The sequence below is a fragment of the Talaromyces amestolkiae genome (genome assembly GCF_001896365.1).
Source record: "Talaromyces amestolkiae strain CIB chromosome Unknown scaffold12.1, whole genome shotgun sequence".
Classification (NCBI taxonomy): Eukaryota; Fungi; Ascomycota; class Eurotiomycetes; order Eurotiales; family Trichocomaceae; genus Talaromyces; species Talaromyces amestolkiae.
Genome location: NW_024468048.1, coordinates 600,404 through 627,339, shown reverse-complemented (window position 1 = coordinate 627,339; position 26,936 = coordinate 600,404). Strand labels below are relative to the sequence as shown.

At 45.9% G+C, this 26,936-nt stretch overlaps 7 protein-coding genes across 7 annotated transcripts; 4 read left to right on the top strand and 3 right to left on the bottom strand.

Annotated features, from left to right (window-relative positions):
- Positions 1-5,018: 5,018 nt before the first annotated feature.
- On the top strand, positions 5,019-5,799 carry BHQ10_006533 (uncharacterized protein; the record flags this gene model as incomplete). The annotated part of the gene is made up of 2 exons (XM_040879130.1): positions 5,019-5,087; positions 5,137-5,799. The coding sequence occupies 2 exons, from the start codon at positions 5,019-5,021 to the stop codon at positions 5,797-5,799; spliced, it is 732 nt and encodes a 243-aa protein (XP_040735037.1).
- A 988-nt stretch (positions 5,800-6,787) lies between these two features.
- On the bottom strand, positions 6,788-8,404 carry BHQ10_006532 (uncharacterized protein; the record flags this gene model as incomplete). Its single annotated transcript, XM_040879129.1, has 4 exons — positions 6,788-7,571; positions 7,643-7,993; positions 8,051-8,252; positions 8,317-8,404. 4 exons carry the CDS (start codon positions 8,402-8,404, stop codon positions 6,788-6,790), a joined length of 1,425 nt encoding a protein of 474 aa, XP_040735036.1.
- A 793-nt stretch (positions 8,405-9,197) lies between these two features.
- BHQ10_006531 (uncharacterized protein) lies at positions 9,198-11,295 on the top strand (the record flags this gene model as incomplete). Its single annotated transcript, XM_040879128.1, has 3 exons — positions 9,198-9,279; positions 9,331-11,036; positions 11,098-11,295. 3 exons carry the CDS (start codon positions 9,198-9,200, stop codon positions 11,293-11,295), a joined length of 1,986 nt encoding a protein of 661 aa, XP_040735035.1.
- A 1,191-nt stretch (positions 11,296-12,486) lies between these two features.
- BHQ10_006530 (uncharacterized protein) lies at positions 12,487-16,837 on the top strand (the record flags this gene model as incomplete). Its single annotated transcript, XM_040879127.1, has 7 exons — positions 12,487-12,640; positions 12,860-12,957; positions 13,013-13,055; positions 13,112-13,244; positions 13,299-13,901; positions 16,081-16,193; positions 16,251-16,837. The coding sequence occupies 7 exons, from the start codon at positions 12,487-12,489 to the stop codon at positions 16,835-16,837; spliced, it is 1,731 nt and encodes a 576-aa protein (XP_040735034.1).
- Positions 16,838-20,192: 3,355 nt separating this feature from the next.
- BHQ10_006529 (uncharacterized protein) lies at positions 20,193-22,087 on the bottom strand (the record flags this gene model as incomplete). Its single annotated transcript, XM_040879125.1, has 4 exons — positions 20,193-20,648; positions 20,711-21,028; positions 21,086-21,223; positions 21,275-22,087. The coding sequence occupies 4 exons, from the start codon at positions 22,085-22,087 to the stop codon at positions 20,193-20,195; spliced, it is 1,725 nt and encodes a 574-aa protein (XP_040735033.1).
- A 1,296-nt stretch (positions 22,088-23,383) lies between these two features.
- Positions 23,384-24,721, top strand: BHQ10_006528 (uncharacterized protein; the record flags this gene model as incomplete). Its single annotated transcript, XM_040879124.1, has 1 exon — positions 23,384-24,721. One exon carries the CDS (start codon positions 23,384-23,386, stop codon positions 24,719-24,721), a length of 1,338 nt encoding a protein of 445 aa, XP_040735032.1.
- A 1,259-nt stretch (positions 24,722-25,980) lies between these two features.
- On the bottom strand, positions 25,981-26,400 carry BHQ10_006527 (uncharacterized protein; the record flags this gene model as incomplete). The annotated part of the gene is made up of 1 exon (XM_040879123.1): positions 25,981-26,400. The coding sequence occupies one exon, from the start codon at positions 26,398-26,400 to the stop codon at positions 25,981-25,983; it is 420 nt and encodes a 139-aa protein (XP_040735031.1).
- Positions 26,401-26,936: the final 536 nt, after the last annotated feature.

The window sequence follows — 26,936 nt, the reverse complement described above, 5'->3', positions numbered from 1 at the left end:
AAAAGACGGAAGAATCCCCGTCTCTCCCTATTACTGAAGACGTGCACATTCCCAATCAAGAGACTGTTGGCGGGCTTGTTTAACCGTCGGACTAGCACAAGTGCAGGTAGTTATATGGAGGGAATTGCATGAGCTGAGATGGACGGTGGACAAGGCATTAGATGAGACCCCTTACAGCAACCTCATACTTTTGCGCCTACCATAGCATTCTCTGCATCCCACGACGATTCACAGGGTCCTTACTGCTGCGCCGAAGCTTCGAGAGTTCGAATACAGTCAGTCGATAGAGATTGACCATAACATGGAAAATGCACCTATCCTCTGTAAGGAACTAGAGTTCTGGTAAGAATGGACCTAGTCTTCTTGGGAAGAAGTTACTCGACGCATTCAAAAAATGATCCGGACTCTTAGGAAATGGCGCCAGACACCCGTGGAGATGAGTTGGATGGCGAAGGTCGCGTGTATCAGACGAGTGCGCGACGCCCACTCCGCGATTAGAGCCGTGCCTCTTTGGACGCACTCACCACGTTGTCCATGTTCAACATCACTTGACGACAGTACCCAGCCGGAGGCGGCGGAGTGGGCGACTGAAAAAAACGCGGTAGCGAAGTTGAATGACAAGACCCACTGCCTTTATGCACGCCTCGTTGGGCAGTTCGATGAGTGCAAGAGTATACTAGAGATGGAGCGTGCCACCCAGGATGCACTCAATCTCGATAGCTTCACGATTGATGGACTTCCCCAGTATGACTGTATCTGGACTAGACACCCCTCCACAATAGAGTTAGGTGGTCATATAAAGTGCCCGTCTCACATATTGTTCATCCTCGAGTGGGTGTCTAGGTTAGTCATGCAGATAGCATTATAAGTGCGCAATTGCCAGACCGTTCCGGCCCTGTAGGAAGTCACTAGTTGAAGAGAAGACCGCTATCTGCTATACCAAGCATTTCTTGGGTATACATCGTAAGTTATCTTCGACTTACCTTGCACTATCGATATCGTGACGGCTAGGCTGGACGAAGTTAGTATCTACTCCGATTCACCTAGACTTTCCAAGACCTAAGGCCCATGGGCCTCACTGACTGTTGCAGATTTGGGTTCCCATTTTCGTCTGTTTCGGTGAGTTTGCTAAGAACATTATTCGGGATAATAGTTTGAATGCAAGCGGGCCGATTGGGAAAAAATCCAAGTGGTGTCCACTCCTCGCGATTCCTGTGTCCTGCGCATCCTATTCTTTCTTGTTACCGACGACTATGACCGTAAGGGTCAGACGTTTCCTCTTCTGAAAGGCTACGAGTTTGGGGTTCGTTCTAGGACCTTGTCGATTGATATTTTACTCTTGGAGCAAATGACTTAAAGCAAAAAAACCGAGCTTATTCGGTCATTGCGTGACAGTGAGGTGATCGTGGACAACATACTCTTTTATGAAACCTCCCTTGAAGATCTCATTGAGTACGTACTATGATCCGATGCAGCTTGAAGGTATGGTCTCTAAGTTTCAAAGAGAAAATATTTTTGAGATCGCAAATTGCAACGCATTTGGGGAAAAGATTCTCGAATGTCGCCCCTCGATGAACCCTGACCAGCAGGAAAGTTTGAGGAGGCTGTTCCTCAGGACTTAACTTACCGAACCCTCGATGTGCCAGAATACACTGTCGGAGGTTCTGCTCTGTCCGTAAGAGGTGTTTCTGAGATTGATGAGAAGCTTGCGTTTTTCTGCTCCAGCAGGCGGCTGTTTGAGAAATGAACGACCTAGTGACAGTTACACAACTGCTGGTGCCAACTTCTGTCAAAAGGGTCACTCGGCGAGAATGAGTCCAGCTCTCGCCTGGAACCTTGACTTGACACCAACCTCGGAAACACGCTTAGAAACTACTACCAGTATCTAAGCTAGCGATACAAAACAGTTCACGGTGGTATCAAAAAGATTTTCAAATTGTCCGACAATACAAAGTCCGAGGGATCACCTCAAATCTCTTCATCTAGCGTCCCACTGCGTGCAGTCACTGTTGAGTCTCGTTAGAACCCCTTTAATACTTAAAAGGTTGCATCGCAGCGTGCGAACACCGTTGAGCGAGGTGAGACCTCCCTCCATCAACTCCGAAATTCATTGAAACATTTCTTGTTCCCACTAATTTTGCGAATGTTGAATGTTTAACTATTATGATGGGATGTTCATTTCGCAAATATCTACTTCCCTTCTCATCAGGCCCCTTCTTCAATATCTCCATTCTTTCCCACACTCTTGGGCAGACGAAAAGTTATGTCTCATCCTTACTCTTTTCTTTAATTATCCCTCTCAGCACTTTCTTCTTACTGTTATCATCTTATACTCTCTGACTACAAAGCTTCCTTTTTTATCAATCATTGCTACATCTTCTCAAGCTGAAACTATTCATATTACTATCCTAGCAATTTATCCTCTTCAAAGGCCTAGCAAGTCAAGGTTTGTTATTCTCGAATCTCTATAATCTAGCTTGTTGACTCCGTATACTAACCATATTCGCTAGATGGATGTGACTAGGTTCACCGCGTCCGATGCAATGGACGACCTGATTTATATTCGAAGTGGTAAAGAGGATACAGAGCCACGATCATTTTCTGGCGCTCAGGCTGTTCTTATTATGGATAGCGAGTCTTTTGGAGACTTCCACACGAATTGACAATCCTTGAAAAGGGTCCACATCAACTTCAATAAATTTGATGGATATTTGTCGTGGATCTCAATCACATTCCTCGTACGCTACAAGATCCCGCTATCTGACAAGATCTACGAGAATTTCGCTTTTTACGACATCTATCGACCAGCAACTGACAATGAGCTCCCTCGGCGGACTGCTATTCAACGGGTGCGCGGACTTGGGACTTTCCTAGTCATGGCTTTTACGCCCCTCTATGTTTTACGAACATTCGTTATGTCTCTTCGGGATTTCGCTCTCGCGCTTCTATATCGGCCTGCCCGTGATGTTTTTCGGGATACTCTTTTCGGTTTCGTCATTCTTATATGCGCTTTATATGCTGACCTCCAATGCCTTTACACTATTCCCCATATGCGCGTGTGTCTCGCACTTATATCATTCCGGTGGTGGTGGCCTCTTCGCTAGTTTAGCTCTTCGCTTGTCACCTACCACGGACGGCGATTTTTTTCTATTGGGTGCACCTGATATGGGCGCTTTGTGTGACGAGGCGATTCGCCCCGGAACAACGTATTGATCCAGGTTCTGCGCATGCGTTCCGACAGTGAGAGGTTTATTTATCTAAGTAACATTGAAAAGGACAGTATAGTTGATCCATATAATTCAATAAAAGGTCTGTGCGACAGAAATGGGTTTCTGAAGGAGCATGGCCATGGATAAGAAACTTTTTACTGTTGACTGATGGCTGGAATGTGCTGTTAACTAGAAATTGTGCAAGAATGGTCAGGGACGTGATCCCAATCTCATTGTATAGAGACCCTCCACATGGTAATATCCTTGACGTTCAAACACTGTTCTACTGCCGGAATAGGTACATCACATATATCTTTGAATTGCTGTGTTTGTGAGGGTCTAATCCTCGCTCTTATATAAATGGTGAGACATGCGTCACCGATACCTGTTGGACGGAATGGTATTCGTCAGATAATCCGGATCATAACAAGATATAGAATCTAAAGGCCATTCATATCACCTGATGCACCTGAAACTTGACTTCATACTGTGGCTAGTATTTCCAGGAACAGCAAAAAGCCAGCAGACACTTCTTTTGCCAGTTAACGAATGCAACCCATTTTTATGATACGAAGACTTTAAGAATGCCCACTACAGCGGCAAGCGCGAAAAACCTATCCTAGCTTACATATATAACCTCGATTCTGTTTACCGTAGTCGCAGAAAATGAAACATGGAAATTTGACCTCAAGATAAATATATCCCCGTCAATTTGTCTTGTAGATTATGCAGAAGTGCCCGAAATTATACGCTAAGGAAAGATTCGGGCTTGAGCTACTAATATTCCTCAGTAGGATGCCGTGCTATAGTTCCTTTGCAATATAATGTGTCTGGTCCTCCATGCTTTCAAAGGAAAAGGTGGCTTGGATCTCTTTCGTAGGATGCCGCGAGACAATATCACGTTACGTCGTCAACATATCCCTTCCGCAGTGAGCCTCCATGTCAGAATCAAATTACAAGATTCCTGCAGTAGGTAATAGTTCTTCTATACATGGTGGTACACACCGTTCAGATGTCTTGATGACGTGGCAATGGACTTATAGACAGCGCTAGTTGAGTCTTGTAGACCATTGCCTGGGGGTTGGTCGAAAATAGAGATAGAAATCCTGTTAGTATAGTAAAATTGAAGACCAATAAGATGCATGTCTACACTTATTGGTGAGCAGCTGCAATTCTCTGAACCATAGCAAAATTCCATCCTAACACCGGATCAAGCTCTTTTGCTACTGCTACGGAGCCTCCTGTATAACATCCACTTTTGTCAACATGCAGTGATCAGCCCATTATACTGAACAAGCAAGTCTCACTAACATGTCTTCTATCAATCATCCCTCCCTTCAAGTGGGGTACCCAATAAACTAAGTGCACAAGGATATGTGAACTGTGTCAGTGCACTTGCAGCTATAGTAGAGCCTGTATATGTGGTTGGTGCCTTGACTATATAATCCCTCGATGTCTTCGATCTATTTAGACCTTGACTTATATAGTGCTACATGCAAGCCATATATACCAGATAAAAGCAAGCATGATGACTTCCGTGCATGGAAAAACAGCCCTCATAACCGGAGCAGGTTCAGGTAAGTGGCTACTTTCGTGTCAAATCTGTATAACCACTCACATTCAATTCTAATCTTAGGGATCAATCTTTGTTTCGCTCGTCTTCTTATTGAAAAGGGGTGCAATGTTGCCATCGTTGATATAAAGCTTCGTGCCGAAGCCCAAGAGCTTGTTGACCGTTATTATGCCTCACGTCCTGGAGTCATTTTTATAAAGACTGACGTCGCACATTGGGACCAATTACAGCACGCGATGGATGTATGCGAAGCAACCTTCGGTGAAATCGACATCGTATGCCCGGGAGCTGGTATTTTTGAACCTGTGAGTTACGTTTTGAATGGAGTGGGCAGAGCTAATACAGTACCAACAGCCGCAATCTGCATTTTGGTATCCTCCAGGATCACTGCAGAGTTCTGACAGCGTCATGGAGAGTCGATATAGGATCGTTGATGTTAACTTCGTTCATCCAATCCGCATGACACAGCTAGCGATTTCCCATTTCTTGAAATCAGCAGCTCGCGTTGAGCAAAAAAAGAAGAAACACATTCTCCTCGTCACGAGCATCGCCGGTCATATGCCTGTGTTCGTCGCACCTTTGTATTCGAGTACTAAACACGGAGTCAGCGCTCTGGTGCAAAGCCTTGCACCCTTGGATGATGGATCGAACATCAGAGTTGTCGGAGTGGCACCAGGCATCACCGCGACTCCGATCTGGTTCGAGTCTGAGGATGATAAGAAGGCGTTAGTGAACGAAACAGTCGATGAATGGGTATCACCGGAGGACGTCGCAATCGTGATGCTCGCCCTAGTGGAACGGGATTTTATCGCCAAAAACCTGGAAGACATCGACCAGGATGGAGGCACGATTCGTATTCAGGGAGGTACCATACTGGAGGTCTCCAAAAGTGTGAGGAGCATATCGATTTTCAACGACCCAGGTCCTGTTGGACGACCCGGAAACACACTTGGAAACATGGCGCAAGCGGAGGAGAGTATTCTCCAAATGTTATCACATTCTGTGACCGAAAACTAAATGGATCTTGCCGTACCGCCTGAGACTAGACCCATCTCCTGTGTACAGTGTCAAAATGTCTGTCCAGCAGTCTTAATCCAGATTTCAAGGTATCAGATACTCCATCATCACTTATTGTAGTAGAAGTGTTTCATAATTTGCCCTGGCTGAATCTACCAAGACCCACTTAAGAGACTTTAGATTCGGATCTACCCTCGGTCCGTCACATGCGAGACCAGCTTAGATTGGGGCATGCACATCACGGAAGCCGTCTGTACTCACGAACACCTGTTCGGGAGACTTAGTGACCTTTACATATGCAATAAATGCCTAGCGCAAGTTCATTATTTCTAGGGTGGCGATCGTTGCTGCCGAACAGAAACTGAACATGGGGAAGACAGCAACAGCAAAGACATTGTTTCGAGTGGCGCGTATTCGATGAGCATAATCCAACGTTTGCTGTGGCTTGCTGTCTCTATTGTGCGAAGACGGTTGGTTATGAGGGTCTAACGATATTTAGTACGGTTTGATATAGCTTGCAAGTATGATTGTAACAGATGCCGTGAGTTTGATCGGATCACAATTCTACCTGCCAGTTTCAGAAGAAAATGTCCAGATTCAACCCAGTACAGTAACGAGTAAGGAGCATGCGCCGCTGCGGTGGCTATACCACGACAACAGTTTCATTCTGGCAAAGCACGGCTGGCTTCATTGCAAGTGATTTATTTGCTAAGTACATCTGTAGAACTATAGCGACGTGAAGAGCAAATTGTCGTTTGTTTAAAAAAGAGTAGGCTTCTTTCCCTTTTTTTCTCTTCTTTTCACTGATATGGCTGGKATTGCCTTTTTACGGTGTTTTTCTCATTGCAGCTGCGAACCCTTTCATCCGCTTAATCCACTTCAAGTTCGGGTTCCTGTACGCGGAATACATCGACACGAAGGAGGCCAATCAATAAAAAAGGTCTATGTCATTCATATATAAAGACTATAAACAAGCACATAAGTATATCTACTTCTGGTCACCAGCCCATTTATACTTCGACCCCGGATGATCATCCCTCAACCTGGGTCCCAATCCGTCATTCAAAAAATTCTCCCTAGTCGTATCAGCCACGTACTCATCCCAAAATAACCCCCTAGCCCTCAACTCCGGCAACAACCACTTGACAATATCCTCGAAATCAGCCGGTGCAATAGCATACGAAAGGTTGAATCCATCAATCCCCGTTTCGTCTACCCACTTTTCTAAGATATCAGCTACTGTCTTTGGAGACCCAATGGCGCGCCCATGTGGGCCCCCCAGCGTAATTTCCTCCAAAACTCGTTTCTTAGTCCATTTCAACCCTTCTGTACCAGGCACAGTCTCCGTCCAACTATTCACAAGACTTTGAATTGCCGCGGGACCCGTAAATCGGAAATCCTCCTCGTCACTGAATTGCGATAAATCCGTGCCCGTCCAGCCGCCGAATAACGTCGCTGCTCCTTCCAGATCTACATACTGTAGATAATCTTCATATTTCTCATGGGCTTTGGCATCTGTTTCGTCGACGATCACCAGTATACCTGTGATCAGTTTTATGCTGTTGGGGTCTCGCCCGTTTGCGGCAGCTAAGGAGCGTATTTCGTCGACGGATTTGCGAATGCCCTTTGTGTCCAGGCCTGGGATGAACATGCATTCGGCGTGTTTGGTGGCGAAGTTTTTGCCAGCGGTGCTGGTGCCGGCTTGGAAGATGAAGGGGGTTCGTTGGCGGGAGGGTTCTGTCGTCAGGGGGCCGGCGGAACGGAAGTATTCCCTATCCAGCTCACTGAATTAGCTAGTTCTCTTCTCGTGTGGTTCTTGATTAGGTATGGGGGAAGGATTTACCCTTGGTGATTGATTCTTCTCACCCTCCCCGGGACGGCATATTGCCCCTTCTCTCTATCTTTAACAACGGCATCATCCCTCCACGACCCCTCCCACAACTTATACGTCAAATTCAGATATTCGTCTGCAATTCTGTATCGCTCATCATGCGCAATCTGCGTCTCGAGACCGACATTCCTGGCTGCAGACTCTAGATGGCTAGTCACCGCGTTCCATGCCACACGACCGTTAGTCAAATGATCTAATGTCGCGAATCGGCGCGCGAGAAGGAACGGGTTCTCGTAAGTTGTCGAGGCTGTTATGCCGAAGGAGAGGTTTGTGGTAACTGCTGCCATTGCTGCGATGGGCAGGCTTTTCCCTCCTATTAGTCGTTATCATTGAGATTTCTGGAATGGACAGGGGGCGTACAAAGGATCGGCCATAGGAAGCTGCGCAACACCCGGTAAACCTGGATCAATATTCTCTGGACCTTTGTAGACATCATACGGTCCCAGAACGTCAGCAATGAAAATGGAATGAATTTTGCCGGCTTCCAGGATTCGGGCCATGTCAGTCCAGTATTTGAGAGACGTGTATTCGGCTGTGCGGTTGCGTGGGTGCCGCCATAGACCTAGATATACGCAGTCAATATAGATGACTTGGGTGTTAAAAGGGACGGGGGCAAATAGATTTACCAGGTGCCAAATGTCCTGGAGTGCTCATTGTGAAGCCGTTCAGCACCCATTGCTTTTTCTTGGTGGCAGATTCCTGGTGTTCAGTCATATTGGAACGTTGAAGTTGACGGATGCTACAATTTGTTCTGGCAACGATTCCTTGCTAGGTAAGTTGAATTTAGATAGATATCTCTGGAGCTAAAAATAATAATTAACTACAATAGACGAGAAATCACATACAAGACCATATAGAAGTAGATTTCATCGGACTTGTCGCCGACTACTAAATTGATAACTCCTACTACTTATAAAACTAAATGAGCACCTCTTCCAGACCAAAATCACATCAAATCACGTCTTTGAAATCTCCGTCTTTGATTTTTCCACGTAGTCCCTCTCAAGGCCGTGGAGGAATTAGGGCTAATCGGCAGGTAAGACACAAAATTACCTGATTCGGCAAGTAATCGTGGAGTCTAACGCCGCTGCATGCTGTGGGTCCTGTAATCACACCATACGCTAGACTTCTGAGTCAAGGTACTATTATAGAGTGTATGCAGTGATTTGGCCAGTAGAGACAACAATTGAGTCATTTGTTGGGATAAGGACTTGGTCATGACTCGTGTGCCTATAATCTCCCCATCGACGGATCTTATCAGATTGCACGCATATTGTTCAGAGATACTGCGAGCGCTGATCGCAATGTGTTTGATTCTGATTGCGTGATTCGCATACTTAAAGATACAATGATTGAATGATCTCGACTCGGACGACTGTGCGAGTCCGGTGTCGGGTACAGTCAAGGCCCAGTTGACACATATGTCCAACAGTTTCAGAGAGAATTTTGAACTGTCGAAAACTACAAACAAATTTCCAGCATCTCTAAAGGTAGCCAGACTGTCAAAATGTCAAGCCAAGTACCGCCTCCCCTCCCTCAAGGGGCGGGCTACGGTGTTGTGGTCGGCCTCGGAGTTGCCTTTGCACTCGGTATGGCTGCCCATCCCATCACTCATTGAACATAGACCACTGACCAGTCAGGAATGATATGGGTAACAAAAACGCTCAAAAAAACCTTCAATGAAGACGCCAACAGCACCGAAACCTTTATGGTTGCCAACAGAACCATCGGAACGGGCCTCACAGCCTGTGCCGTCATATCCTCCTGGTTATACAGTTCTGCTCTCCTGGGAGCTACACTCCTAACATACAACTACGGCCTTGCGCTGGGAGTATGGTGGGGAGCATCAGCTAGTACTATGGTAACCCTAATGGCTTATTTGGCAATTCAAGCCAAACGGCGTGCCCCCAACGCACATACATTGCTTGAAATCATTAGAGTGCGCTATGGCACATCTGCACATAAACTCTGGATTTTCCTGTGCTTATTGAACAATACATTCGTCTTCACGAGTATGATTGTTGGATCGAGTACCACGGTTAGCGCATTAACGGGTATGGACGTGATTGCCTCGTCGTATCTGCTGCCCCTCGGTGTGGCGGTATATACTTATTTCGGCGGGCTCAAAGCTACCTTTTTGACGGATTTTGTGCATACGTTCGTGATTATGATTATTATTTGTTGGTTTACAATCAAGGTGATTACGGTGAATGAGATTGGGTCTATTGGGGCATTGTTCGATGCCGTTGTCATAGCAGGCAAAGAGAAGCCCGTTGCGGGGAATTATCAAGGCTCGTATTTGACTATGAGGAGTGATCAGTGCTTGTTCTTTGGAATATTGCATGTTACTGCCAACGTTGGTGCGGTTATTATGGATACGGGGTTCTGGCAGAAGGGGTTTTCGGCGGATTTTGCTGCTGCTGTGCCTGGCTACGTTTTGGGAGGAGTTGCTTCCTTTTCTGTACCATGGGCTTTTGGTACGATTGTTGGCCTTGGAGCTCTTGCGCTTGAAAAGACAGCTATATGGCCTACGTACCCCAACGCAATGACGGCCAGCGAGGTAAATGCTGGCCTTGTCCTGCCATATGTCGCGCAGGCCGTAGCAGGAAAAGCAGGCGCTGGTGCTATTTTACTTACTATCTTCATGTCCACGACCTCAATAGCCTCAGCACAGATGATCGCCACCAGTTCCATCATCTCATTTGATATATATGGTACATACATCAACCCAACCCCCACAAACTCCCAACTCCTGCGCTGGTCTCACATCGGCGTCATCTTCTCATCCCTATTCATCTCAACCCTAGCAACAGCCTTCCACAAGGGAGGCGTCGACATGACCTGGCTCCTCTACATGATCGGCCTCCTCACCTGCCCGGGTGTCTTCCCAACCTGTTTATCGCTCCTATGGAACCGTCAAACCAAAAACGCAGCTATCATAGCACCCATTGTGGGGATGATGTGCGGAATAGCGGTTTGGTTTGGAACGGCGTATAGCTATTTTGGAGAGATTACTATTGCGTCAACGGGGGGTACCATGCCGTGTTTGTTTGCAACTATCACGTCGTTTTTGGTCCCGTTGCCGATTACGGTTGGGATTTCGTTGTGGGAGAGGGAGGAGTTTGATTGGGCTGTTTTGGGCCAGATTGATAGGGTGAAATCTGATGATGGTATAGCTAGCCATGGTAGTAATGAGGAGGAAGGAAGTTTCTTCACGCCGGAGAGAACCAAATATCTGAAAAGAATGAGTTCATGGGCGGCGTTCTGGGCTGTGTTTACGGTCATCGGTCATGTGTTGTTGTGGCCTGTGCCAATGTTTGGCGCTAGGATGGCGTTTTCGAAAAGTGTGAGTCGAGCGGCTTGTTTGTCTGCCATAGTTGGCATGTTACTAACTGTGTTTGATGCAGTTCTTCATTGCTTGGATCGTCATATCACTTATATGGCTGTGGTTCACTCTCGTCGTGGCTATATTCTATCCCTTGATTGACGGCGGATTACAGCAGATGTGGACTGTAATCAAAAGAAAAGGGCTTCACCAGAAGACATCAGAGAGTACGATTACAAACTCATCTTCAGAGCAGGTTGAGGTTACAGCAAAATTCTAGGGCTTGTGGATATATTTTGCTGAGACGAGCAGTTCCGCAGAATAGGTACATAAATTTGGGATGTACGGAGGACAGGCGCTCAGAGCATACACGGGAGAATTAGTTCCATTCACTTTGAAGTACTGGTAGATCATCAGTCGGCTTATCCTTGAGCTTAATGTAGAATACCTGAGAATGACTATTGAAGAAATGAATGCTTGCTTGCTTAGACACCAGGTTGCCAACTCTAGGAGGAACTATAAGCTGTTTATATTTGAGATCCTTCTACCAGCACCTGTAACATCGAAACAAATGGAAGTACATTTCCTTGATGTGATAAAAGACTCTAAAACATATGTACTTTGAGAAGAACGTAAAATTGTGAGGTCCAACGTCAATCTTAACCACAGATTTGTCAAAGGAGCATATATGTCAGGAATCTAAATCATTTTTTACGAACTAGAAAGTAAACACTTTTATTCTCACAACACACATATAGTAGTAGAGCATATAAATATACAGTAAAACCACATACGCTGCCTAGGTAGCTCGACAATCAAATTCAATGTTATTTCTCAGCTGCTAGTTAGGGCTTTTTCAAATTCGTCGATACAGCTCTCCTAGTATCGAGCAAACCTAGTATGCCTTTACAGCTACACGTGTAATTCTGTTTGAGACTTCCGTGGTTACTTTTGAAACGATACTTCCTTCACTAATTGTTGGTAAACGGCGAGAGAGTACGTACGCTTCCTAGCTAGATATAACTAATCCACACTTATACCATAAAACCCATCCATCACGTAATTTTGCACATCTCACGTTTCATATAAATCAAGGTTATCAATCTAATCTGTCACGCGCTTTTAGCTTGAAAGGTGACTTGCAGGAACCCCTCTCGATTTTATCTCGCTCTTCTTCCCGATATACTTTTATAGCTAGAACAAACAGATTGGGCATGAGTCGCGTACAGTGGAAGCAGGGTGTAGAGTCTCTAATAGGTAATTGTATTCGGGGATGAGAGTCTGATCTACCTACCTGCCTGTATATGTTGACATTACGGTCATAAATTGCGATGTCTACACTTTTGTAGCAAGGTAAAGTATAAGTAGATACGCGAAGAACAACAACATAACCATACCAGACTCACAAACAAGCTATTTCTTGACTCAAGCAACGCAAAAACCCGCACCAGTCAAAGATTCAGGTTTCACCATGCTCGCCAAACGAAATGGGCGGTCCTGGTACCAGTGGTACGCAGAGACCGATACACCACAGGAGCGAAAGCTCATCTTCAAACTCGACCTACTCATTGTCCCATATGCATTCGTGGGTTTCTGGATCAACTACATTGACTCCTCCAACATCAGTGAGTTATTGAACCAGACCCTGACCCTCAAGAAAAAAAACAAACGTCTAAACCTAGTCAATCAAGATAACGCATGGGTCGCAGGTCTTTCAGACGACCTAAACTTTCACGGCAACCAACTTGTACAATTCCAGACAATAAACCAAGTAGGCTCAGTCATAGGTCAAATTCCATTTGCGTTCCTCTTCCCATTGTGCCCTATGAATTGGTTGATTCCAGGCATGGAGTTTTTATGGGGTATATTCACTCTGTTGCAATATCGGGCCACCACGTATTCGGAGCTTATGGCATATCGATTTTTCATTGGATTATTTGAGGTTTTTTTATTTTATTATCTTTCAGATTTGGTTGGTTTCTGATTTGTTCGTTTAGGCTTCATTCTTTGTCGGTGTGCATTACGTTCTTGGGTCTTGGTGTAAGTACCCAATTTGATAGTCCGAGTCCGATAGTACTGATTATCTTTGTCTGTAGATCGAGCAGATGAGTTAGGACGTCGTGGTGGGATCTTCTATATCGGTTTAACTCTTGGATCCCTCACTGCAGGTTTGATTCAAAGTGCAGCCTCTGCAAATCTCGAAGGCGTGGCTGGKCTAGCAGGCTGGCGGTAAGATCACACCTTGCTATTCTTTTCGTCCAGATCTAACGATTCTTGGTATAGGTGGCAATTCATTATCGTCGCTCTAATGACATTCATCGTCGCCATCGCGGGTTTCTTCATCTGGCCCGGCACGCCAGACATACCCAACAAGCTCTTCCTCAGCGACGAGGAAGTTTGTCTTGCACAAGAGAGAATGAATAAAAACGGCACCGGCGAAAGCAACGCCAACACACCAAAATTCTCTCTGGGTCTCCTCCGTGCCATTTTCACCAATTGGCGAGTATATGTGCTGACAATTTGGAACATCCTATTCTGGAATAGCGATCCCCAACCTTGGGGCGGTTACCTACTCTGGATCGAAAGCTTGAACCGCTACTCAACAGCCGAGGTCAACCGCATCGGCGCCTCAGCTCCTGGCATCGGAATCTTGTACGTGCTATTCATTAACTTCAGCTCCGACCTCTGGCTCGGTCGAACTGCGTCAATAGTGCTCGCGCACATCGTAAACATCACCAGCATGACGATCCTAGTTGTATGGAACGTGCCTGAGTCCGCGAAATGGTTCGCCTTTAACATTTACTTCTTCGACATTGCTATGAGTAGTGTTTTGTATGGCTGGGCAAACGACATTCTCAGGCACGATAAGCAGCAGCGAGCGATTGCGTTGGTGGTTATGAATACTGCTCCCACAGTGATAAGGGCTTGGATTGGGCTCCTTGTGTTCAAGACCACTGAGTCACCGCGGTTTACAAAGGGGTATTCTTTTTGTCTTGCGAATTCGATTTGCTTGATTGGGTGGACGTTGCTCGTTCGACACCTATATACCAAAAATGAGTATGTATTCAGCTCTGGAGTGGTGAGGATCTGTTCAGCTTACCGGGTTTGTGTTATAGGATGAAAAGACCAGAGTCAGAATCATCGGATTCAATAGATGAGGTTGAACAAATCACGTTCACACCATCCAAAACCGAAAGGAACACTGTATAGTGATACTGATATCGGAGAATGACTCTGAAGGGTTGCAACGGTTTGATTCGGCGATACAATAGGACAGGGGCAAGACACATACAGAAGGGGCATATGATTGGAAGTAGCCACCTTGCTCATGCTATGGTAAATTATGCCTGAAAGATTCGGTGTTATCATACATCAATCTGGTGACCTGAATTGATTGAATCTACCAGGTATTACCTACAAGAACATGCGTATACAGATGAATTAGTATAAACCATTAGCTAAGCAACGTGATGTGATCATGTAGCTTCCCGTGCTTTATAATATCCCATCCATCTCCATCAGTACTTCAATTGCTATGCCTATATATACAAAAGAGATGATCTTCTTACTTACTCCGGTCAAGGTCCAAAAATAAATTAATTCCAAAGTAAAGCTGAGATGAACTTGCAGAACCGGGGTAGAAGTCAAATGACCAGGCACGCATTGTTGCATGATATTCAGTCAAAAACGCAGATCAGCCAAACATCACTGGTTCGCTTAAAATTTGGCTTCTGGTTTGTAGACTATTTAATATGACGGCTTGCTGAACGACACCTTAATAGTCGATCATAAGAATTTGACAGGCCTCAGCCCGCCACATACGGGACTAGTTTAGCTTAGGGCATGCCCATCGCGCAAGCCGTCACTACTCACGAACACCTGTTCGGGAGATTTCGTGGCGTTCGTAAATGAAATAGGTAATTCTTTCCATGTACATTGGTGTCGGTAGAGTTCTATCGACATTGGACTTGCGGAGCGTTGCATATATCGCTCAGAAGATATAATACTAATGCACCGGTCATCATCTATCACACCTAATACATTACAGAAATCATGACCTCAAAATTCAGTTGATGCGGTCTGGCTGATCCACTCGGATTTAATGCAGTCGAATACGGGCTCGGGAGTGCTTAGTTTCCAAAGCAACGAACCAGTTTCAGTTGCTTGACATTATGGCTTTAATCGAGACATCTTTGATATTAGTCATTCATAGATGTCAGTTAGTCCACGAGAAGTAGCGCTAGCTCCAAATTATCACGACAACGATGAGGCGAGACAAGAGATTGAATCCAGCCAGCCACATTCACCATCGGGCAAACATGGAATTGAGAGCATGGAATATATTACTGTTTTCAAGATAACGTGTAACTCTTCAGAAAAGCAGGCAATCTGAAGAACTATTTAAAATGTCATGAAGTCCTCTATCGCTGTAATTCTTGAAGCAAGCAATCAAGATCTCACCATACAAAGACTAGTCTCCTTAACGCAAACATGTTGCTATTTATGTTCATATCCTCTTTTCTTGTTTCTGTGGACATTGCGTCTGCATTTACCCTGCCATTTCCATGGCCATTTTGCGAGACCACAACTACCTTTACTCTGTCTGGAGACTACACCGTCACTACAACTGAGACGGTGACCACTGTACGTTTTCGGGGGACAAATGCAGTCAAATTTTTACTAACTCGGTCACAGGGTACAATCACAGTCACCCGGACAGGTCTACCATCAGTAAGGTCTTACCCTTTGTTGTATGAGATACTTGTTGACTGAGGTATAGATCTCAATAGATACTGTATCCATTACAAGCTATACACCTACAGCTATCGACTGCCTACCTACCGGAACAACGATCAAGCCATATCCATTCCTCGGACTTCCTCTACAGAAGCGTGATGTTGCTCCTGCAACAATTACAGGCTGTAGTCCGGTGACTATTGTCCCCCCTACGATCACAGGGTATCCTTGTACAGAGGTTGTCGGCTCTTTTGATATAATGTTAGTTCTCATGAGGGCTACCTACTGTATACTAACTATCATTGCCCATTACTGACTGTAATTATAGAACTGACACCGACACAGTCACCACCAGCGGCATTGCTACCACAACTGTTACACCTACCATTGTCAAGACCGTCACTGAAACATGGATCCTACCGACCCCTAGCGCCTACAGAGGTTAGCAATACCCCAAATTCAAGGACGATCAACTATTGAAACTGATGCTTGATACAGGCGTAAACTATTACCAATACCTAAACGACTACTTCTACCCCGACGGCGACCAAGGCTGCCTAACCTGCGGCTATGGCGGCGGAGGCTACGAAACCGCAGACTGGAACGGTAACTACAGCTACTACACAAACGGCACAACGCAACAGATCAACTTCGAGTCTGAGAACTACCCCAGCTACTCCACAATCTTGTGCCAATTACCAGGCCAACCCGCTGCAACTGATTGCTCGCAATGGACCGTGGTGTTCCAGGGCTATCTGCACGCCACTCAAACAGGGAACTATACCCTTGCCCCTGATCTGCTTGAAGACAACGCTCTGTTCTTCTGGGGTGGGGAGAAAGCATATAGCAGCTACGAGAATAACAATACCGACGGAGGCGTTAGTTATACGCAACCGGCTGGTCTTCCGCATACATTTGCTTATGAGATGGTGGCTGGCGAGTTTTTACCGATTACATTTATTTATGCGAATGGATATGGGCCGGCTTTGAATAGATTGACGATTACGAGTCCTAATGGGACTACGTATCCGGATGATTTGAACTTTTTTGTGCCGCCGTGCCCAAACAGTCCTTTTGTGCCATAGTCATGCACAGTACGGCAATAATACATACGAGGGGTTAATAAGTGTCGTGTGAAGTCCTTGAGATCCGGACGTACACGAAGAAGCGGAATATGATGTATCTAACTAATTGATCCAACCGCCAACGATCTCAGGTTGACATAGCTTCATTCAATGTTGAATAATTTCGAGAGCTCATAGTACTTAAGTCGAAGCTGGGTGTAACATCGCCTGGTACCTAGGTATGCTCGAATACTAATTTATCAGTATTGGGTCCGCTGGTCAGCACTATATATTGACAAGAGCGCATTAGTCCAATTCATGGCCCCCGAATCCTCTGGTGTGAACAAGACTTTTGCGGATGGAAAGGGAGTTATATAGATTATTTAGATGTTTAATGTGCATAGCGAAAACTAGGATGGGTCTCAATAATTATCTCCTCTGAATTACTCCTTGTCTGTGCTAAATATTCCACGGTTATTGAAAAGGTTCCTGAGACTTTTTTCTTCCTCATATTATATTATGCACATGGTGTCACTACCAGGATTCCTAGAAAATATGGTGGATCATGGAGGCTGTAAGGTTTCAAATATAACGTTGGAAAGAGGCAGGATTAAGCTACGCTGGTAGATTTACCAACCAACCGACATCCGGACCAACCAAGTGGATGTACTACAAAATATCCAGAAACTTATGGAAATCGATATCGATAGCATATTGAAATATGTAGAATGGAATTTTGCTGTACAGATGTATAAACGAATCGAAGCATGGTGTACGAAATGCTCTGTTTTGAGGGAGACTACATAAAATCAATTATAATGGCATTTTATGCATGACGCTTCGATGCCAAAGCTTCAAGATCAGGTATATGGCTTGTGTAACGAGGACATTTTATTCGCTCCACTGATATTGTAGGGATGTTTCTTATCATCTTGCAAGTATTGAAACATCTTGTTTTGTCGCGGCATGTTCGCTGTTTTCTTATATACCTCGCCACGTTTGCATATAGAATTGAATATACCCTCAGGAAAGAGATTATACAGATTGAAGAAATAATCCTGCACGGGTTTACGCGAAGGTTGTCGATACAGACACGACCTCGGAAGTTCGATAATTTTGTCTTAGGGCTTCCGGCGTGCTAGCCCTAACTGCATCCATTCGTCGTTGATGTTGTCACCGGTCGAACGCATTGTGACCTTTCATTGTTATTATAAGTCTGAAAAGCAGTCACAGCAATAGATCCAATGTCAATTATTGCATCCCTACATGTACCTTTCTCCACAGCCAAGGCCAGGTACAAAACGCGACGCTGCCAGGGCGCCTCAAGCAACGCCATGATTCGCCAGCGGCTGAACCCCCTAGTTTGAAGATGAACCCCAACACCCCCTTCCACCCTGCGTCATTGGATGTCTCACAACTCGCTAGTTCTGACGTTAGGGGGATAATATTTATTTTTCTGGTTTCGGAACAAACCATTGGCTCGTGCTTTACGTTACTACGTATTCTCCAGTCTCCCGTACTCGTGATCGAAATAGTGAGACGGGCTGGACGCAAGGAGGACGGTTTATAACGTTACGTTTGTGGCGAACTGGCGGTATGCTATACTCGTTGTGTGACCAATTATGTTGGATTATGGCTACGAATGTAGTATTTTCAGGATCAATGGTACGCGATCGATTAGGTATTTTGCTTATCGTTACGGAATTTGGCCATCGTTACTGTATTTCAGCCTGCGGTATTCGATCTTTCGAGCTCTTAGGGCTTGGATGGCTGGACGGTTGTTGACCTATTGTATCTGCGGCGTCATGACTCGTCAAACATCTGAAACATGAATAATATCTAGCCTTGACCACAGATCACAAATACTTTTCTTCTTTTGTTTGCGCTTTACATCTTTTCTTCTCCAATTGTTTTTCGCGGTTTGTGTCAGCTATCAAGTCATCCAATACTGCAAGTCGCTGGTCGATTGCAACCTCTTACACTATCTATTTCATTTTTACGTTTCCAGAGATTCATACTCGACTATTATTTTCGGCATTTGGGTGATACCAGTCTCATATTTTACTGGTATATTCAATCGATTGATTCTAAACTAGTGACGTTTTGCTGTTTCGGAGCTTCGAGTTGTCGAGGTATTTTCGTCATAAGCCCTGATCGGGACGTCTCAGACAGAGTCTGTCGCAGCCGGCCATTTTACCCCCCAATTTTGGCCAAGTACGCTTTCAACACTCTTTCATCATCTTAAGAGGCTTGTACTGCCTTTTCCTATTGTTGTTCGAATCAAGTACAACGATCCTGGTGATTTCATTCAACTTGCGGAGGAAGGCAAACAATATGATTGTTCGGCAAACAACAACGCCTATACTATCTCTACAATTGATACTTTTATTCTTGTCTCGACACGTGGTGTCAATCAGCTTATCACAATTCCAACAAATACAGGGCTTCTCAGACTCCTGCGAAAATGTATGGCAAGAAGATATCCCCGGCTGCACCAAAACGGATTTCACAGCTCCCAACGACTGCTCACGGAATTGTCTCGCCGGCGTGAATATAATCAACGCTGAGATACTGGTTGCGTGCGCCGAGGCCCGAGTTAGTAGCAATACATTGCTTGGTGAATTTCTGGCAGGATTCGGTGTTTCTGCGCTCTGCGGGAGTAGTCAGACAACTCAGACTGCTACGATGGCGGATTCGACGACTGCGACTGCGACGGCTGTGAAGACTAGTGTTACCAGTACGAGCTTGACGAGTGTTCACTCGACGACCACCACCATTGCAGTGCAGGAAACAACGACTCATCCATCGGTTTTGTCTACGACGAGTGCTACTACTTCAATTCCATCATCAGTAACGACATCATCGCCTTCAGCAACGTCAATCACAGATTTGACGCTTTCATTCACAGGAACTACTACTACGTCAACGACGAGTAGTGTTTCGTCGACAATAACAAGCGCGAAGAGCACGTCATCTTTTTCGTCGAATACAGAAGCCAAGGGATTCGGGGGCGTCGGGGACGCGTTTGATATACTCGGCGGCGAAAGTGCTGGAAGTCGATCGGCATATGTGTCTTGGGGAGTAATGAGCTTAATGAGTGTATTGGTAACAGCGATCGCGAGTGGGATATGGTAGTGAATATATATGCAGTATACGATACCCAGGGAAATCCATCTTCTTGATTTATGTCATTGTCAAGCGTAGAATGTCCAAGTGCTCTGAAACGACCAAAGGGGATGAAAGGGGTTTGAACCCGGCCTGCGAGCCAGGCCCACTATATATAGTCTCAGGTAGCTGTGCCGGAAAGACTTTGTTACCTAGGAACAAACAGTATCTCGGATTTCCAACGTTTTCAGAACTGTCAGTCCTGGTGTCATCAGATGTCTTCCCACTGGTAGTACAGCGCAGATAGGGCAGCGCACAGAACAGCCACCATCCACTGACCGATGCCAAATCCTTGCTCCTGTGTCTTCATTACGACCGCATATGTCACCGATACCACGAAGCTTGACAACAAAATCAAGCAACACGCCCAACTCAATATTGCCTTGTTGGGGCCTTCAATGATATGTATCCCCCACCCGAATGTTAACCCTTCTGGCTGGAGCTGATACATGCTCGTTTCCAATTTCTTGGGAAGTCGTTCTAAATAAGTCGAGTGCGGATGTGCACCCGCCTCACAGAAGTAAAAGTAATGTAGAAACTCTCGCGGTCCCATAGGAGGAGGGAGGGGGCAGTTGAACTCATAGTGATTCTTCCTCACCTCTTCCTCCGGTGGCATTTCCATAGGTTTACCGTGGATACCAACTTGATACGTCCGCTGTAGGCAAAACTGACACGAGAGATATTCAGATTATTTGCTGCAGGCCCTTTAAAGCAGTGGGGAAAACCTACACGGACAAAATGGACATCGACAGGCTTAGAAAAAATCCTTCGTAGACGGAAGGGACGCATTTCACGATATCGTTCTCGAATTTTGATAAAAAGCTCGCCGTCGCTCTTTACATGACTCAGGTCGATTTCTCCCAGACTGGTGGAATACTGCCCCGTATTTATGCACAACTCCAGATATTTCGGCTTGATTGGCTGGCCTTGTCTTGTTGGCGATGTTTTGCATCCTACCTGCGGACTCAGCTGAAGACTGTTGCTGGTATGCCTAAGGGTCGGCATCTTGGTGGTGTGCGGTTGATTATCTGATCGATCAGGTACAGTCTGTACGTCGCGTGACTGGGAATTTCCAATTCCACTTTCATCGAGAGAATCACATACCTCCTCAGTAGGCTTTTGCTCTCCTGTGGCATCTGCTCTAACGAAGGATTTCTGTTGCTCAAAGATATGGTGGAAATCACGAAGGGTTTCGGGGTCGATGTTTTGATCGAAATCGCGGTATAATTCTTTTCCGCATGTCTTTCAAGGGTAAGTATCGCTAAACGGTAAATTTTAGGTTGTAGTACTCACACAGTTCCACTCAAAACGTCGGAGGCCTTCCTTGACTTGGGGCCGCGCCCATCGCTGTATCTGCCGCTTGAGAGTCGTCACCCACGGAAAGAGAGTAGGCCGCATGATATGCGCAACCTGCGTATCATATTTGAGGTGCTGACGACGGGAAATTCGTTCCTCTTGGTTATCGTGAGCATTCTTCTGAGAAAATCTTGAGTGATTAAGTTGACTCATTGTTGCATGTTGAACACTGATGATTGGTTGTCCATTGACAAAGTGCCAGATATTTTCTCGCAAATGATCGAATGCCGGGCCGGAAATCAAAAATTCATGTACGCCTTCTAAGGTATCAAGAGACGGTCCAGTATCCTCATCATCTTCTGAGTCGGACTCGTTGATTCTCTGCAGAAGTTCTTTCACCTTCGCTTGTCGCGTCTCGACGAAGAAGGCGGAGGTCTCTTCCTGTGAGGGTTGATATGCCAGTTCAGACAATGTTATAATACCAGCTGAGATATACCGCGAGTGAGACAGCACAAATTGAGCAGCTAGATTCTGAAGGAATCCTTTCGCAGCGCTTTTTAACTCAGTAGCATAGAGCTTCAATAGACGCCGCAAATTTTTCTTCAACCGCTCCCGTCCAATTGACTCTCTTTTCACTGCTTGGGAGCACAGAGACCTAATAGCTTCATCACGACCAAGTAGTACGACGAGTTCATCGATGACGGAGTTAATGTCCGGCGTTGAAAACTGTGAAGTTGCTGATGAAGTTGCTTTAGCGTCCGAAAAGACTATTTCTGCATATGTTGGAGTATAAGATGATGCATCTTCCATGAGTTTCTCTTCATTTTTAGAGCCTGTATTCAGATTGTTCAATCTGGTGTCTGGCGCCTCACTATCAACCTCAAGTGGTAATGATATAGGTGAGCTTGACCCTTTTCCGGTTGACTTCCATGATGCCTTCGAGGTGCTGTCGACCCCCGTTGCCCTCTTTTCATCTCTGGTTACAGAATTCACCTTGTTTGCGGATTGGTCCTGGGAGCGGTCGAACTCTTCGATACTACCCGTCGTGCAATAAGAGCAAAGGTCATGTTCACAGTTAACGCATGTAGGCTGAACATCATAAAGTTTTGGACCGTCGTGGCATTGACAGCAGTAGTAATAAGAATTCGGCATCTCTTACTATTTTCCTCAAACTATTTCCGGCTTTGTCCTAACGTGCCAAAAGTGGACATCAGTACTAGAGACTAAGAACAAAGTTTGATGAAAGCAAAACATGCAAATCCCTTAGTTTTGTAAACAGCTTGCAAGAGGTCGAAGACCAAAATTTAGCAGGAAATTGTAGTCGTAAGGCTGACAGTGCGGCCGAGAAAGAGCGGGCGAGCGGGAGGTCCTATATTAATTACTGCATACATACTATGCGGATCAAATAAATCCTCCGGTCTCCGGATGCAGGCCCTGTGTCGTTGTCTGCCATTCCCTTTTATATACTAGTATTCATTTGACAGCTCCGCCCACTCCTCTTCGTTTCAGGGTCTCAGCGTGCGTTACAGACAAAAGGGCGAAAAAGGCTAGACATGTCAGCCTTAGGCAGGAAGGCCGACAGACTAACGCGATTGGGAACGAACGAATCAGCCGCGGGATCAGGCTTATCAGCCTCTGATGCCTGAGGATCGGATCTTATCGCAAATCGCGGCTGCGGAAGGACCCTCCTGCCTAATTGGGGCGATGCAACACATCGCCTCACTTTGCTTTTTTGTCATTCTCATTCCCTTTTCTTTCCTCCATGTCATCACATTCTTTTCTCCTTCTTCTATACACCCTCTTTTTTTTTCCTCTCCATACTACGTACGAGTCCAGCAACGCAACTCTCCCATCGCGCGTGACCGTTCCACATTTCAAGGTTAACCCGCACTCCGCTGTTATCTACCTAGTGCATCTTGGAGTCCGATAACGCAGTCACGCGCCTTATCTCCACACCCACAGATCAGCCTGACTCAGAGTCAGCTGGACTCTGCTGAACTTATATATACTCTCATTCCAAATCTGTTGAATTATTCTAGCGACTATACTGTCATTATCAGAACATCAACATCTGCTCATTACCGGCTTGAGTCCAGGACCGTGGAGATGTCGTCCCCCGCTGGTTCTCTGCTTCCCTCGCTCACCGGATACTCGCTACCACAGCACTGCGAACCTTCGTCCAGTTTCCTAGCGTTTCTCTCGTCCGCGTTACATGTATGCATTCCTAATGAATTGGGTCTGATATCGTCTATACTCGGTTGTTTGAGTATTGTCTCGTGGCTATTCGCGCAACTACCTCAGATTTATAAGAACTACAAATTACAGTCGACCGCAGGGCTATCGGCATTTTTCCTAGTTGAATGGTGTCTAGGGGATACTGCGAATCTGGTCGGTGCCTTATTCACTCGTCAGGCGACGTGGCAAGTAACGATCGCTTCGTACTACGTTTTCGTGGATGTCGTACTCGTCATTCAGTACTACTGGTACACACACGTGAAGAAGACGGACAAAGGGAAGGATAGTGTCAATTGCTCGTTTGACGAAGATCATGCTCCGATCTATGATGGGATTCGCGTCAGAGACGAGGACCAACCAGCAAATAATGTGAAACCGCAAACAATGCGCCCGTCGGAACCTAAGGATGTCGGGCTGTTCAAAACGAATGCGAACTCTCCTCCCCGCTTCTACTCGCCGTCATACTCGGAAAAGTTTGAAAATCGACGTGCACGTGGCACCGGTTTTCCTTCTGGAAGTATGCCACTAGGTGTGTCGCCGAGAACCGTTCTTATGACGTCGATGTTGTGCGCTGTACTGGCAAACGCATCTCCAACTCCGTCGTCCGTTGCATCTCCTCACTCGCCTTTGCCCTCAGTATTTGATTCTATTAAGGACCCTCACAATATGGATATCGAAACCATTGGCCGAATTTTGTCTTGGATGTCTACAATTCTCTATCTCGGCTCACGGCTTCCACAACTGTACAAGAACTACCTTCGCAAAAGCACCTCTGGTCTTTCGCCTTTGTTGTTCATGGCCGCCTTTTCCGGAAACTTCTTCTACTCTGCATCACTCCTCACCAACCCCAACGCATGGTACGATTATCCACCCTACGGCGGAGGTGGATGGGCCGATGCAAACGGCAATGACCGGGTCGAATGGGTCGCTCTCGCAACACCATTTTTCCTCGGTGCAGCTGGCGTTTTGAGTCTTGACGCCTTTATGGGCGTACAGTTTTTGATATATGGTGACCGAGGCGACGAGCCGCTTGTGACGGTGGATGACCCAGAGGACCCTGGTCACAAGCGATGGAGACGCGTAAGCGGGTGGATGAGAGGGTGGATTCCATCTGGCGAATTGAACAAATATCTTCGTAGCAATTCTGGAGAGACCCAGTCTCTACTTGGTGACCATACAAGCCGTGGTAACGATTACGGCGGTGTCTGATCAATTTTAATTCTTCTTTGTTGTTATGGTTGCATGGTTGGCGGGTTGGATTCAATCACATGGCATGGCGTTTTGGAATTCTATTCTCTGACACGAATTACCTAGAGAAGAAGGTAGATGACTTTGGCGTTGGACTTTTTGTTGTATATCTTGCATCTAGAGCGTGCGAGCGGGAGACGACTGTATAAACTAGAGAGGGCTTATGCTCTACGATATCATGGAACGACATTTATATATTGTATAGATACCATGTTTAAACTCTCAAGCTTTCGTACTTCTTTGGTATCTTCCTCCTACTCGCCACGGCATCATGCAAAAGCTAAAATACCCGATCTCTGCTCAAATCCAGCCCCCTTCCGCTTCACCTCCAGCTGTCCTAGGTTCTGGGAGCCGATGTCTCTCCGACCGATCCCGAATCCGCTTGTGACCATAATCGTGGCTGAGACGTCCTGCGGAGAAAGGAGACTCCAAGCGTCTTCTCAAGCGTAATTGTCTGCCTACGAATCGCTTCAAGATTTTCATTACTGCGCCTACCTGCGATACTGTCATGGTTAAGTTGTGGAATGATGCATTTCTTTGTTCTTAGCGCCAATCACTGATGGTGCTCGGTGAGTATACGTCTCTACCTATATAAGGGCACAAGGAGCCGAATGGAGCTTAGGTTGATATCGTGTCACTCAGGCAGCCGCCGCGTTCCTTGACATTATTTTCTCATAAATATGGCATCCAGGCTATCCGTCTCTTCTCTTCTCTTCTCTTCTCACCCCCGTCAGGTCGATATTGAACCAAAGCAAAATAAAAAGACAGTAAAGAAAGTAAATCCCGAGGTCCCACCCTGAGCAGATCAGTACCAACGAACGTTACACCATGGCCGCAGACAGCTACGACCACATCATCATCTCCGGCGACACCGCAGGCTCAGTCATTGCTTTCTCATGTCTATATATTGCTTTTCCTAATTTCATACTATCATAGCTCTATATGTATGCACATCAAAAAGTACAATGGAAAAAACCAAATATAGTTGCCCCGATAACTGTTCAGTGCATTTGGAACCGTTGAATGCAAGCCCTGATAAACACAATGTACAAGTCAATCTCCTCTTGCAATACTTTTCATTTGCCATCAAAATTGTAAGAGTTTAGGTCATCCATACAGGCTATATAAAGCGCACCCTGCTACCAACTCAATTAGTATTTCGTCTAAATTACAGGAACGACGCGGCATGCGTACTTTTTGACACAGTTGAAGTAAAAAATCTAATCAGTCGTAGCACACTTCGCCGACGCCCCCGGATTTGACGGCAAGATACAATAAGCCACAAGCGTCTGGTTCTCATCATAGTACGAAAGATGAGTTCCTCGGTCGCCACCCTGAAAATCAGCAGTGACAGATGAGCCTCCACAGAGCGGCTGGGAGATCGTTCCCTGGATGTCAGAGCAGTTTTGAGTGCCGCTGAGAACGGCGACTTCGTCGCAGCCGGTGTACGAGTCGACTTCGACGACGCAGCCGCTGTCGTTGGTGATGGCGGTATTTCGGAGGTAGAATGTTGTCAGATAAGGGGTGGTAGAGGGGGAGGGGATGGCCGATGAGGAAGAGGAGGAGGCTTTGGAAGGAGCGGCGGATGCAAGGCCCGCGATGGCGGCGAGGACGGCGATGATAGTTTTAGAGGTGAACATTTTGACTGTTGATTTTGGTGATCTTTCAATAAGATATGATAGTTCTAGGTGAATTGGTTTGGGTGGTGATGTTGATGATGATAGAGAGGAAAGAAATGATCATTTGAATGGAGATCAATAGTCTGCTTTATATCTTTGATCCTGAACTAGAATGCTGTTTACTCCAGTATGGGAGTATACTGTCTTTTCTCAGTGCCTTCGCGCCTGTATCAAGTGGATGTAACGATGCGGTGATATTCAAGTGCACAGAGTACACCAACAAGTACATACTGTAGTTACAATAAAGCAGTCGTTCGTCTACCGGCGATCATACACATGCCTAGATGCACATTTCTATTGGTTCATACCCTGAATATATGTCAGGTACCAAAGCTAAGATCGGCGCTGACATGTTGGTCATCATTTACGGGCTATGGGGTATAGGGATGTAGTATCGCCCCTGTGGTACAAGCAACGGAAGCTCGGGAGGATCGCCAACCCTGGGGCTAAAACGGATGTGCAAAAATCATAACCCGGATTCAACGACCTTTTGGCTG